We start from the raw sequence: 14,237 nt of genomic DNA, 5'->3' as shown, positions 1-14,237 counted from the left end.
AACAGGAAAATGGAAAATGGAGGAGGAAAATTATGTTGGTGAAATTACACTTGAGGAAGTGTAAAGGATGGTAAATAAACTCACTTGTCATAAATCAGCAGGAATAGATGAAATTAGACCTGAAATGGCGAAATATAGTGCGAAGGCAGGGATGAAATGGCTTCATAGAGTAGTAAGATTAGCATGGAGTGTTGGTAAGGTACCTTCAGATTGGACAAAAGCAGTAATTGCTCCTATCTATTAGCAAGGGAACAGGAAGGATTGCAACAAATCCCATTGATTAGTATACCAGGCAAAGTATTCACTGGCATCTTGGAAGGGAGGGCGCGATCAGTGGTTGAGAGTAAGTTGGATGAAAACCAGTGTGGTTTCAGACCAGAGAGGGGCTGTCAGGATCAGATTTTCAGTATGCGCCAGGTAATTGAAAAATGCTATGAGAGGAATAGGCAGCTGTGTGTATGTTTCGTAGATCTAGAGAAAGCATATGACAGGGTACTGAGGGAAAAGATGTTCGCCATACTGGGGGACTGTGGAATTAAAGGTAGATTATTAAAATCAATCAAAGGCATTTATGTTGACAATTTGGCTGCAGTGAAAATTGATGGTAGAGTGAGTTCTTGGTTCAGGATACTTATAGGGGTTAGACAAGGCTGTAATCTTTCACCTTTGCTGTTTGTAGTTTATATGGATCATCTGCTGAAAGGTATAACGTGGCAGGGAGGGATTCAATTAGGTGGAAATGTAGTAAGCAGTCTGGCCTATGCTGATGACTTGGTCTTAATGGCAGATTGTGCCAAAAGCTTGCAGTCTAATATCTTGTAACTTGAAAATAGGTGCAATGAGTATGGTATGAAAATTAGCCTTTCAAAGACTAAATTGATGTCAGTAGGTAAGAAACTCAACAGAATTGAATGTCAGATTGGTGATACAAAGCTGGAACAGGTAGATAATTTCAAGTATTTAGGTTGTGTGTTTTTCCAGGATGGTAATATAGTAAGTGAGATTGAATCAAGGTGTAGTAAAGCTAATGCAGTGAGCTCGCAGTTGCGATCAACAGTATTCTGTAAGAAGGAAGTCGGCTCCCAGATGAAACTATCTTTACATCGGTCTCGTTTCAGACCAGTTTTGCTTTGCGGGAGTAAAAGCTGGGTGGACTCAGGGTATCTTATGCATACGTTAGAAGTAACAGACATGTAAGTAGCGAGAATGATTGATGGTACAAATAGGTGGGAACAATGGCAGGAGGGTACTCAGAATGAGGAGATAAAGGCTAAGTTAGGAATGAACTCGATGGATGAAGCTGTACACATAAACCGGCTTCAGTGGTGGGGTCATGTGTGGCGAATGGAGGAGGATAGGTTACCTAGGAGAATAACGGACTCTTTTATGGAGTCTAAGAGAAGTAGAGGGAGACCAAGACGATGATGGTTAGACTTAATTTCTAACTATTTACAGATAAGAGGTATAGAACTAAATGGGGCCACAGCACTAATTGCAAATACAGGATTGTGGTGATGGTTAGTAAATTCACAGAGGCTTGCAGACTGAACACTGAAAGACATGACGGTCTATAATGATTATGTATGTATGTATGTATGTATGTATGTATGTATGTATGTATGTATGTATGTATGTATGTTGAAACAGAAATCCGTTGAGGCTCCTCCCCAGTGGATTCTTAAAGATGCTGATTGGCCAAAGTTCACTTTACTAGCTATCTTTAACAATGCAAATAGCCGGAGCACAGACAAGGATATAACTTGCTGCTGCTCAGGAGTCCATTCCATCTTTTTTTTTTTTTTTTTGGACTCCTCGTCGAAAACTCACTTTTTGTTGTAATGAATAAATTGCAGCAGTTACAAAAGAACGACATCATGCTCATAAATGCTATTGTAGGCACTCTACCGCGGCCAACTTGGTAACATTTTAAAAACTCTGAACCAAGACATGAGTTCTTATTCGACAGAGTAAGACAGCTTCATTGGGAAAGATGTGTGTCGTCCATGATATCACATGCACCATAATCTCAGGTGTGGACTAAACTTTGACGCATTTGGGGAGTATAAGGACCCTCCTCAGTACCGGGAATTTTCATTGCAGGCAGTATTGTCACTGATCCACCCATGGTTGCTAATAATCTAACAAGTAATTTCACGGATGTGCTGGTTCCAGCAATTACCATCCTGATTTCCTGGCTCTGAAGTGGGGAGGCACAACACCATCATCTGTGTTTTGCCACTCAAACTTCATAGGATTATAATTTGCCCTTTACGGAGTGGAAACTCCACAGAACCTTGACGCTTTGCAAGGATACAATTCCCAGACCAGATAATGTCCATAAAGATTTTGAAACACACAACAAGGATAGCCTCTTTTATTTTCTTGGAGGGTTCAACCGAATCTGGATAGAGGATGAGTTTCCGTCACGGTTGCGAGAGGATATTGTGATCCCTCTCCTCTAGCCGGAGAAGGATCTTAAATATGCAGGAAGTTACAGACCTATTTGTCTCACTAACAACTGTCTGTGTAAACTATTTGTAAGGATGGTGAATCACCGACTTGTGTCGTGTTTGTAGCAAAGAGGACTTTTGTCCGAGTGCCAATATGGTTTACGAGCTGCCCGCTCCACCACTGACACATGGTATGCCTAGAGAGTTCTGTCCAGGACACGTTTCTCCATAAACAGCATTTGATCACTGTTTTCTTTGATTAATGAAGGCCTATGACACCAAATGGTGATATGGTATCCTTTCAGTCCAGCATCAACGGAAATTCCAAGGTAAGTTGCTGGCTTTTATTGCAAACGTTTTGTCCCTCCGTCTCTTCTGTGTCCGAGTAGAAAGGGCATATTCACAATATCATGTTCAGGAAAATGGAATCCCACAGGAACCGGTTCTCAGTGTCACTCTGTTCGTGATTGCCATAAACGGTATTGTCGCTGCTGCTGGTCCAGGAGTAGTATTGACGCTATATGTAGTCGATTTACTTCTGCATTTTAGATCACAAAGTGTGGCAGTCACAGAGCGACGATTACAGCAAGCTTTTAGGAGAGTGGGACACTGGACCTTAGAACGTGGCTTTCAGTTTTTAACTGCAAAGTCTCTGTTGTTCATTTCTGCTGGAAGTGCCCTCTTCACCCCCATCCTGAGCTGTGGGTAGTTGACACAGACCAAATTCTTGGATTCCTTTTCAATAGTGAATTACCATGGGGGCCACACATTCGTCAGTTGAAAGTTAAATGCACTAAGAAGCTAAATATTTTGAAGTTTCATAGCCACACTATGTGGGGGGCTGACCGCACGGTGCTCCTACGCTTTTATAGGGCACATCTTGTACCTAGATTAGGCTTTGGCAGTGCAGCATATGGGCCAGCAAGGCAAAGCATTCTTATTAAGTTGAACAGCATCCACCACAGCGGAGGTAAGTTGGCAATGGGAGCATTCCATACAAGCTCCTGCTCATTGATTCTCGTGTGCCGTCCTTACATGTTTGGTGCTAGCAAGTGCTGTTGTCATATGCTGCGAATTTGCAGCAGATGGCACTTCACCCAAACTATCCCTGTGTATTCCACAATTGAAACCATTAGCTGTATGCTGCTTATCCTAGAGCAACACAGCCGGTTGGTACACAGCTGGATAGCAGTAATAGTTTGTTTGATGTACCTTCAGTTCCTTGTCTTGTTAGATGACCAAGTAAGTTACCTTCAAGGTTAATACGATGACCTGATATCCTGGATCTGTGCACCAAGCCTAAAGTGAACACAGGCCCTTGTATTTATCAGAGGCTCTTTCTGTCTGTTGTTAGCCAGTATCCAGGTTCAGTAGTTATTTACGTGGTGGCAGAAGTGAAAGTAGGCTAGGTGTTCATTGTTGATAATAAGAGGTTTATTTTACTTGTACTGGAAAGCTGTAGCATGTACACTGCACAGCTTTGTGCTATCCTTGAAGCTCTGCGGTACACGCTGTCCAATGAGCATTGGCACTTCCTGCTGTGTACAGACTCCTTGAGCTCGTTATGATCTATTGATGCATGTTTGTTCCAGCATCCTCTGGTGTAGCAGGTCCAAGATCTTTTGGTCGGCTGTTGGAGTGCTAGCACCAAAATCACATTTTTGTGGCTCCCCACCCACATGTGTGTAGTAAGAAACGAGTTAGCTGATAGGGCTGCCAAGGAGACGGTCACATTGCCCCCATTGCCTTACAAAGTTCCAACCAGTGATATTCATTCTTGAATGAGACATTTGTTGATGTCCCATTGGGAGATTGAGTGGCAGGCCACCCTTCTTTCAAATAAGCTGAGAACGATTAAAGGAACTATGAATTTATAGAAGACTTCCCTTCGGGTTTCTCGGAGGGACGCAGTGGTATTTTGTTACCTTCAGATCGGCCATGGTATAGCAACACATTCTTGCTTACTGAAGAGAGAAGCCTCCCCAGTCTGTACTTGCGACAGTTATCTGACCGTAATGCAGGTCATTACAGAGTGTGTAGACCTGGCCCGTCTGCGCCATAGTCTAAAACTTCCGAGTACCCTTTCCCTCATTCTGCGAGTTGACAAGCAGTCAGCGGAACTCACCATCCATTTTATGAGAGATAGTGGCCTGTTTTATCGTGTTAAAGAGTGATTTTTCTATTCGTTTTTATTTTTTATTTTGTTAACTGCTTTTTTATTCTACTTGTTCTGTTTTAATCTGTCTTTGTGTATTTTTAATGTGTTTTGAAATTTTTATTTTGACTAAATTTATGATTTCATTTCAAAGAGAATACCTTATTCCATTTTAATAAGTTTTAATCTAATTTTAAATCATTTTATAAGAAAATAAGGCATTGCAAATTAGATTCACTGATTATCGTAGATTCATAATCTTCTTCATTATCATCTTTTAAATTCTAGTCAGGTATAAAATTTTAATTATCATTACATTTCATTTCATCTCATACCATTAAGGGCTCATGACATAGATGTTAGGCCCTTTTAAACAACAAGCATCATCATCTAGATTACGAATGTCATGTGTGAGGGCTTGTTTTTCTTAATTCGATCCTGCAAGATCACATGAAATTAATTTCATTTTGGCCCGTATTGATGATTTATTTTAATTCAGGGCTGAAGATGACCCAATACAAGGGTCAAAACTAGTCCTGATATGTAATAAATAATGTTAACATATTATTGAATAGGTGGACCTTCTTATCTTTGTTGATACCTCCAAGATCAGATGTAAAGTCAGGATTGATTCACATGTTCATACATTTCTTCTTCTCTCAACTGAGCTTCAACTTGTCATTGCATTTTTATGTAAATAGCCAGTTGAAATTTGCAAGCGTGAGATACTAAACAAATCAACACCTGCTTTCTTGGCAGTGGGTATAACAACATTCTGTTTAAAATCGGATGGCACTTCTCCTGCATCATCTTATACTCTAAATGGAATAACCTCGCCCTTCTGGTTTCTCCCAAGGCAGACAGTAATTCTGAGGATATGTCATCAATTCCAGGTGCCTTGTTCTTATTTAGGTCTCTCAAAGCTCTGACCTCAAATTTGAATCCCCTGTTTCATCAGCATCAACAGTCTCTTTTTGTTGCAGAACATTATAATTTACTTCTTTCCCATTTACTTCTTTCCCTTGATACAGTTGTATAATATGTTCCTGCCATCTTTCTGCCTTGCCATCCTTCTCCAGAAGTGGTCTTTCATTTGAACTCTTAATATCTATACACTTTGTTTTCCTTTCTCCAAAGTTTTCCTTGATTTTCCTGTATGCAGTACCTACCTTTCCTAAAACCATACAACTTTCAACATCCTTGCTCTTCTTTTTCAGCCAATCTTCCTTAGCCATCCTTCACTTCCTATCTAGTTAATTCTGTAATTGCCTGTATTCTTTTCTGCCCTCCTAAGTTTTTTTCATTCTTGTATTTTTGCCGTTCATCAATCTTCCAAGTTATCCACTTATTCTTGCTTGGTTTTACTGTTCTTCCTAACTTGTCATCAGCAGGCCTACTGATCTCATTCTTCACAACTGTCTGCTCTTCATCTATTGTGTTTCCTTTAGCCTTTTCATTTAGTCCTTGTGCAACATGTTCCTTGAAAAATTCCAACACACTCTTTTCTTTCAACCTATCTAGATCCCATCTTCTTGCATTCCTTCCTTTCTTCAATTTCTTCAGTTTCATTTGGCATGTCATGAGACCACCAAGTTGTGGTCAGAGTCCACGTCTGCTCCTGGGAAGGACCTGCATTCCAATAGCTCGTTTCTGAATCTCTGCCTAATCATAATGAAGTCTATTTGACACCTTCTTTGTCTCCAGGAGTCGTCCACATATACAGCCGTCGTTTGTAGTGTTTGAACCAGGCATTAGCCAGAACTAAATTATAATTGGTGCAGAATTCAACCAGCCGAATTTCTCTTTCATTCCTTTGCCCCAGTCCGAATTCTCCTATGGCATTACAGTCTCTTACTTGGCCTACCATTGCGTTCTAGTTTTCCATCACTATTAGATTCTCATCTCTTTACATATTGTATTAAATCTTCTCTCTCTTCATATATTCTTTTGATTTCCTCCTCATCTGCTTAATTAGTAGGCAGATGGACCTGCACTATTGTGGTGGGCTTTGGCTTGGTGTATGTCTTGAAAACAATAATTTGTTCACTGTGCCGGTCATAGTAGCTTACCTGCTGCCATATTTTCTTATTCATTAGCTGGGCTGAGTGCTTCAACTTGGCAGGTTTGATCCTGGCTCAGTCTGGTGGTATTTGAAGGTGCCCAAATACATCAACCTCATGTGAGTAGACTTCTTCTTCTTATGACGCCGTCTCCCTCTGAAGGTTGGCGATCCAATTGATTATGATTACACGCAAAATGGCAGCACGGAAGATTTCTCTCGACGTATGTCCATACCACCGCCGCAGGTCTTTCAGCCAGGAATTTCTCCGTCTTCCCACAGATCTTTTCCCATCAATCTTCCCTTGAATGATCAGTCGGAGAAGTTCGTATCGTTCACCTCTCGTGATGTGCCCGAGGTAGCTCAGCTTACGCTCCTTGATGGTTATGAGAAGCTCTTTCTTCTTGTTCAAGATGTTGAGGACTTCTTCATTTGTCTTCTTTTCTACCCAAGATATTCGGAGTATTCTTCTGTGTAAGTACATTTCAAAAGATTCAATACGCTTCTCCAATAAAGGGCTAAGCGTCCACCCTTCTAAACCATACAGAAGGACAGGAAAGACATAACAACGTAGCATTCGAACTCTGAGCTGGAGGTTGAGTTCTCGGCTGGTGAATAAGGTCCTCATGGTATTGAACATATTTTTTGCTTGTCCAATCCTGGATAAGATTTCACATTTTGAATCACAATGCTGGTTCACTAGAGTTCCAAGGTATTTGATAGAAGATACTTGTTGGACAATGTTGTTGTTGATGTAAAGGGAGGCCTGTTTTGGTGTTTTTGAGAATACAATCAGCTTGGTCTTGTTAATATTCAAGGATAAACCGTAGGTTTCACTGGTCCTCACGATGTTGTTTATAATGATTTGAAGATCACTAGGGTTGCTGGCTAACACAATAGTGTCATCAGCAAATCGGATGTTATTAATAACAAAGCCATTGATCTTGATACCTAGATTAACATCTTCCATAGCCTCTCTGAACACAGCTTCAGAGTAGATGTTGAAAAGGAGTGGGGAGAGGACACATCCCTGGCGGACACCTCTTCGTATAGCTATGTCCTCAATAGTAGTTCCTTCTATTTTAACCTCTGCCATTTGTTTGTAGTACAGATGGGAAATGATACGAAGATCACCAACATCTACACCAGTAGTAGATTTTAAAATCTCAACAAGTTTTGCATGAGATACGCAATCAAATGCTTTTTGGTAGTCGATGGAACAAGCGTGCACACCTACATTCATATCTAGGCATCTCTGGGTCAAAACATTCAAGGAGAAAAGAGCCTCACGAGTACCCAGTCCATTCCTAAAGCCAAACTGAGTATGTCCAACTTGGTGTTCGCATTTGAGGTAGATTCGAGTATGGATGATACGCAGAAATACCTTTAGCACATGGGACATTAGGCTGATCATACGATAATCATCACAATGTGATGCACTAGCCTTTTTAAGTATGGTGACAAAAGTAGATCTTAGCCAGTCAGATGGAATTCTACCAGATTTATATATTGCATTGAATAATGTAGTTAGCAGCTCTAGTCCTCTGCCATGGCCTTCAGCAATGAGTTTGAGAGTTTCTGTATGAATCTTGTCCAGACCTACAGCTTTTCCATTCTTCTGGAGTTTGATTGCATACAGTACTTCCCCTTGGGTTATATTTGGACTTGTTTCGCTGCCTTCGCCAATAAAAGGTGGTTTGTCTGGCCTTACATCGCTAAATAGTTTTTCAACATATTCTTTCCAACACTTCAACTTGTCTTCGACTCCTACCAAAATGGTGTCATTGGCATCCCTCAGTATAGCTTTACATGGCCTGTGATAGTTCCCTACAAGTTCCTTGATCTTCTTGTGGAGATTAAACAAGTCATGTTTCTCTTGGAGAAGTTCTATTTCTCTGCATCTCTCCACGAGCCATTGTTCTTTTGCTTCCCTACACTTCCTCCTCACTGTCCTGTTTAGTTCTTGTAACTGGACTTTATTTACATGTTTCACTTTCTGTCTTGGTCCATAAGCTGTAGAATATCTTCTGTCATCCATAGCTGTTTTTTTTTAACTGTTCGAATGTCCTATATCATGCTCTTGAGTATCAGTGAGTATCTTCTTTAGTGCAGTCCATTGTGATTCAATATCCTCTGTTTCCAAGTTGTTTATTGTATTCATACATTCTTCGAGTTTCAAGGTTGTTTGAGCTCGAAATACGGGGTTGTCAAGGCTCTTTGTATCGATGCGTTTAGGTCTGTCAGAGCGTATGTTCTTGACAAAACGATGAAGTAAGATGTACAATATTATAGGTTAGGATCCACCTTTCAATACTCCGTAATAAGATGGTAAAAAGTAGTTACAACCTGTTTAATGGGACCGGTTTCAACACATTTTAAGTGTCATCATCAGCCAATTTGCGAAGATCTTAAAACAACTAGCACATTGAATACAGGCAAAAAATTAACATTGTATCATAACGTAGCAATTCAGTAAATGTTCAAAACACAATAATCACATTTACTGAATTGCTACGTTATGATACAATGTTAATTTTTTGCCTGTATTCAATGTGCTAGTTGTTTTAAGATCTTCGCAAATTGGCTGATGATGACACTTAAAATGTGTTGAAACCGGTCCCATTAAACAGGTTGTAACTACTTTTTACCATCTTATTACGGAGTATTGAAAGGTGGATCCTAACCTATAATATTGTACATCTTATTTCTCTATTCAATACGGAACAATAATGAAGTTTTTAACTTTAAAACGATGAAGTGTTAAATCCATTACGACGGGATTATGGTCGCTGTTAACATCCGCCCCAGGGTAGGTTTTGACAGTAGACTTACTGGCATGTAAAAAGAACTTCTGTGTGACAAAATTCCAGCACCTCAGTGTCCCCGAAAACCGTAAAAGTAGTTAGTGGGATGTAAAGCAAATAACATTATTATTCAACCAACTCCTGGCTTTCCCATGTTTGATTTTGTGTTTAAAAGGCAGTTCAAAATGATCGACCCGATTTCATATATTTATTCTGTGAAATCTAATAAACATATCGTAATGTGAGACATGTGCTAAGAACAGTAAACTCTCAAAGTTTTTTCAGTCATATCACAAGTGTTCTATGTGAGCCCCTCGCGTAACACGACACACATCAAGCGATAATCTATCTCCTGCCAAACCTTGTGTAGTGTCACGGTCAATCTCTGCAATGGCTGCTGTGATGTGGGCATGAAGTTCGTCCAATGTTAGTGGAAGATCCGTACATTGTGTCTGTTCACAGTCCCAGAAAGGTGAAAAGTCACTCATCACTGAAAATTACACTTTTGGAGAACCCATCCTCTTCCATTAATGTGAGAAAATCAGCACAGAAGGACGCTCGAGCAGCATAATCAGTGTCTTTTAAGGCCTGCACCAGTTGCAAGCGGTAGGGTTTCATTCATAAACGTTTCTGCAGAATGCGCCAAACAGTTGCCTGTAGAAGTTCAAGTTGCCTCGCTGCCCGGTAGGTGGACATCTGCGAACTCTGCACGAAACTGGTGCGAACACGTTTTCCACTGTCTCTTCCCCGGTCAAAGGACGGCCAGTCGACTTTCGCTTACAGATGCAGCCCGTGTAGGTGGGTCTCTTCCATACCTGATATGGAAATACCGTTGAACACTAATCACAGACTTGTTTACATGGTAATCAAGCACACAGAACGACTTCTGCTCTCCAGCCGCAGCCATTTTCTTTACTCGTTTCCTGCTCGCTCGTAACGGCTGAAAATGAAACCACGTGGGATGAAATCTAAGCTGAACTAAACTTTGAGAGTTTGCCTTTCTCTGCACATCTCTCACAGTATGATATGTTCATTAGATTTCATAGAATAAATTTATGAAATTGGATCCATCATTTTGAATTGCCCTGTATAATTCCGTAGTCCGAGGCTGATAATTACCACCACTTTTGTAGGTTATTGTTATGATGGGATCGCCACTCCAAAAGACAATTTAGAGCTACTGCCAGCAATTATTCAGACTACCCCGTACATGAAGACCAGACGCCCTTGCAGCCGCCCCTAACATGGGAAACAAACACTACTGATGAATAGTGTACTCATACTATTCCCCGAGTGCTGGGCTGCCTCTTCCACAATCTCCACCGTTTCAAAGTCCAGCTCCTCCGCTGTAGATTCCATTGAGGTCTTCGCTCGTAAGCCGTAGTTGGGACCCCTACTAGATGCTACACACTGGGTCAGTGTGCTCTGGGACTCACATAGGCAGGGGCGCTATTCTCTGGGACGGCTGCCTCCAAAGTGGGTCCCTACCTCTACCTCCTTGCAGCTTGCTAAACTTTCTGTCATGAACCTTGCAACTCTGGTCTCTGTCAAGAACAGTATAAGAAAAAGAAGACTGGATTGGAATACAATTACTGAAGAGGAGTGGTGGAAGGAAAGGCAATGTTGGAGAAGTGCCATCAACACCCCAACTTGGCAGGAGCTGGACAAGGGAAAATTGAAATGTTGATGACGATGATGATGAATAATTCTATAGTCGCCTGACCAACTACATCTAACTTAAGGCTATCCATTTCCCTTTTCAGATTCTCTAACCTACCACAACAATTCATACTTCTATCATTTCACGCTCCGACTTGCGGAATGTCAGTATTCATCTTCCTGATGATTGCCCCCTCCCATGTAGTCCCCACCTGGAGATCCGAATGGGGAACTATTTTATCTCTGGAATATTTTTACCCAGGAGGAAGCCATCATCAGTACATCATTCATAGAGGGAGAGCTGCATGTCCTCGGGAGTTAGTTACGGCTGTAGATTCCTGCTACTTGCAACCATGTACCAGTATCAACGCAGCTAAGCCATGTTAAATATTATTACAAGGCCATATCAGTCAATCATCCAGACTTCCGCCCTTGTATCTTCTGAAATGTTGCTACCCTGCTTTCGGTGAATCATTCATTAGTCAGGACGCCCGACAGATACCCATCCGATATGGTTGCACCTACGGCTTGGCTATCTGCTTCATAGGGACGCGCAAGCCTCCCCACCGCAGCAAGGTCACATGATTCACATGGGAGGCTCTATTATATTTTTTTTTGTCATTATCTTGTTCTCTATTAGATTTATAAGTCATTTATCTGAATAATGGAATGTTTTTGTCTTGCTTCATAGGGAAAGTGAAACTTGGCAGTGTTTACTGTGCACCAATTTGAGAGATATTATTGATGCACCAGCCAGTCCTGCTGGTGAGCGACGGACTAGGGGACTGTCTACCAGAGACCTTAAGATTGCCGAGAGAGTGCTGCTCGAAATATACTGCCAGTATGATCCCAGTTTACACTTCCGAGAACTTGTTGGACCGGAGGTATAGTTTTGTTGTGCAACATCTGGTCTCTATAAATTTCATTGTTTTAAAATGTACGTGGGAGGTGACAGGGTGGGTTTAAAAAATATATGTATCCCTTGTGGTATGAATTTATTTTCTGATTTTAAAGTATTGGCAGCTGCCTATTTATGTTGATTAGTGTAAATGTTTTCCATTTACAAAATTATTAAAAGCTGCTGCCTATGTTGTTATCATAAAAAGAGGTTATGTACTTATTCATTCATTCATTCATTCATTCATTCATTTAGCATATAGCATTATGAACATTACTAACAAATAAAAAAAATGGAAAGAGGAAAATAACAAATCAATTTCTAAATCATAAATAAATTGGAAATCCTTTGGAGTAGAATCCAAGAAATACAGGAAATTTCTGAAGTAGGAAGACGGGGGACATACCTTGACAATGTGCTTAATGGTTTGTTGGGGAAATATACACTAGTGTCCAAAAGTTAAGCATAATCACTAAACGAGGCCATACTGCCTGATAGGATGGTCAGACGGATTGCTGAACAAACAGAAGCTGACTCACACACCATATGTCACACAACTTGTGTCAGAAAGGTTCTGATAGCTAAGGTACACCTTTGACAATCAACTAACAAAATTTGGCAATGTATTCCACAACAAAATATGCTGTTAATAGGGTGTATGGTTAACCCTAACGACCACACATGCTTCACAGCGACGTAGCATGCTCTCTATCAGATGGTCCACAAGCTCTTGTGGCAGTCGATCCTATTCCTCCGAAAGGGCAATGCGAAGGTCTTTGAGGGTCCTTGGTGGAGGCTGATGGGATGCAATTCGCCGCCTCCCCAATGCATCTCAGGCATGTTCTATAGGATTCTGATCTGCAGACCTCGCTGGCCAGTCCATGCGATGAATGTCTTCTCCTAGCCAGAATTTCATCCACCAGAACAGCACGGTGTGGTTGGCCATTATCGTCCATTAAGAGGCATTCTGGACCAACCGCACCTCTGAAGAGTCTTAACATGTGGTCTCAGTACCTCGTTCCTGTATCTCCGAGCGTTAACAGTGTTCCTGGGACCACCCATGAAGATGTGCAGGTCCGTACGACCATTCAACATGATGCCGCCCCACATCATGATGCCACCACCACCATACTGGTCCCGTTCCACGATGTTCCTATGGTTGTATCGGCTACTTGGTTCTCTCCAGATTAATGTGCGACGGGAATCGTTCTGCAAACTGAAGCGGGATTCATCTGTGAAGAGCACATGCCTCCATTCATTCATGGTCCAGTTTCGATGTTGACGGCTCCACAGTAAACGGTCCGTCTCTGTGCTGGAGTGAGCGGGACATACACCGCTAGACGTCGGGCAAACAGCCCTGCTGTTCTGAGCCTTGGTACACAGGAAACGGCAACCCCTGAGACGGCTGCAAGCTCCGCCGACAATTGTCTTGCAGCTGCACTCCGATTTCTTCGGGCGGTTAAGGCCAGATATCGGTCCTGCTGTGGGGTGATTACCCTTGGTCAACCTGGTACTAGCCTACGACTAACATCTCCTGTGTCTTGAAATCATCTCCAAAACCTAGAAATGACACTTTGTGGCACATTCAAGGATTCGGCGACTTCGGTCTGTGTCTGACCTGCTTCCAGGTGGCCGAGTATTCTACCCTGCAAAACTGGGTCCAAATGGCGTCATCGTACCATTATGTTGTCACGTTCACCACGAGGCTGCACTCAGCACACTAAAACAGGTCAAACACGACTGAGGGAATATTGGGCGCAGGCACTGGCTGTGTTTACCCTGCAGTTACGCCACTAGTCAAAGCACAGAGCAAACACGTAAGGTTGGTAGGTGCATAATGTCGTGCGATTTACGGTCTATTTCCTGTTGCCCTGCTTACTCGTAACTTATGCTTAACTTTTGGACACCAGTATACATTTGCGTATTGAACTAAGAATTTCCTCCCTCTTGTACAACAGGTCTGCACATCTACCATGATTTGTTCTTATCCTGTTCTCTGTTGACCATGTTCTGCAAGACAGATTCAGAATACAGTAAAACCTTGTAATTCAAAGTCCCTGGAACCAAAACTTTAAACTTAAAATTATCCATATTTTTGAGGGGAAATCTCCTTTTTCTTCTTTTCTTAGTTTTTTAAAATCTCGTACAGATGAAAGACATGTTATTGAATCAACATTTTGTATCGATGATGAATGAAGCACTGTGAATCTAG

The 14,237-nt window shown here is 41.5% G+C and overlaps 1 protein-coding gene across 1 annotated transcript in view; it reads left to right on the top strand.

Moving 5' to 3' along the window:
• LOC136866818 (E3 ubiquitin-protein ligase TRIM33) overlaps positions 1 to 14,237 on the top strand; it is a 268,047-nt gene that overhangs the window by 165,712 nt on the left and 88,098 nt on the right. Inside the window, exon 11 of the mRNA XM_067143924.2 lies at positions 11,819 to 12,011. Within this exon, the coding sequence (XP_067000025.2) occupies positions 11,819 to 12,011 (193 nt within the window). The remainder of the gene's footprint in view (positions 1 to 11,818; positions 12,012 to 14,237) is intronic.

Source organism: Anabrus simplex, chromosome 3 (genome assembly GCF_040414725.1).
Source record: "Anabrus simplex isolate iqAnaSimp1 chromosome 3, ASM4041472v1, whole genome shotgun sequence".
Classification (NCBI taxonomy): Eukaryota; Metazoa; Arthropoda; class Insecta; order Orthoptera; family Tettigoniidae; genus Anabrus; species Anabrus simplex.
This window is presented reverse-complemented; position numbering and strand designations above follow the sequence as displayed.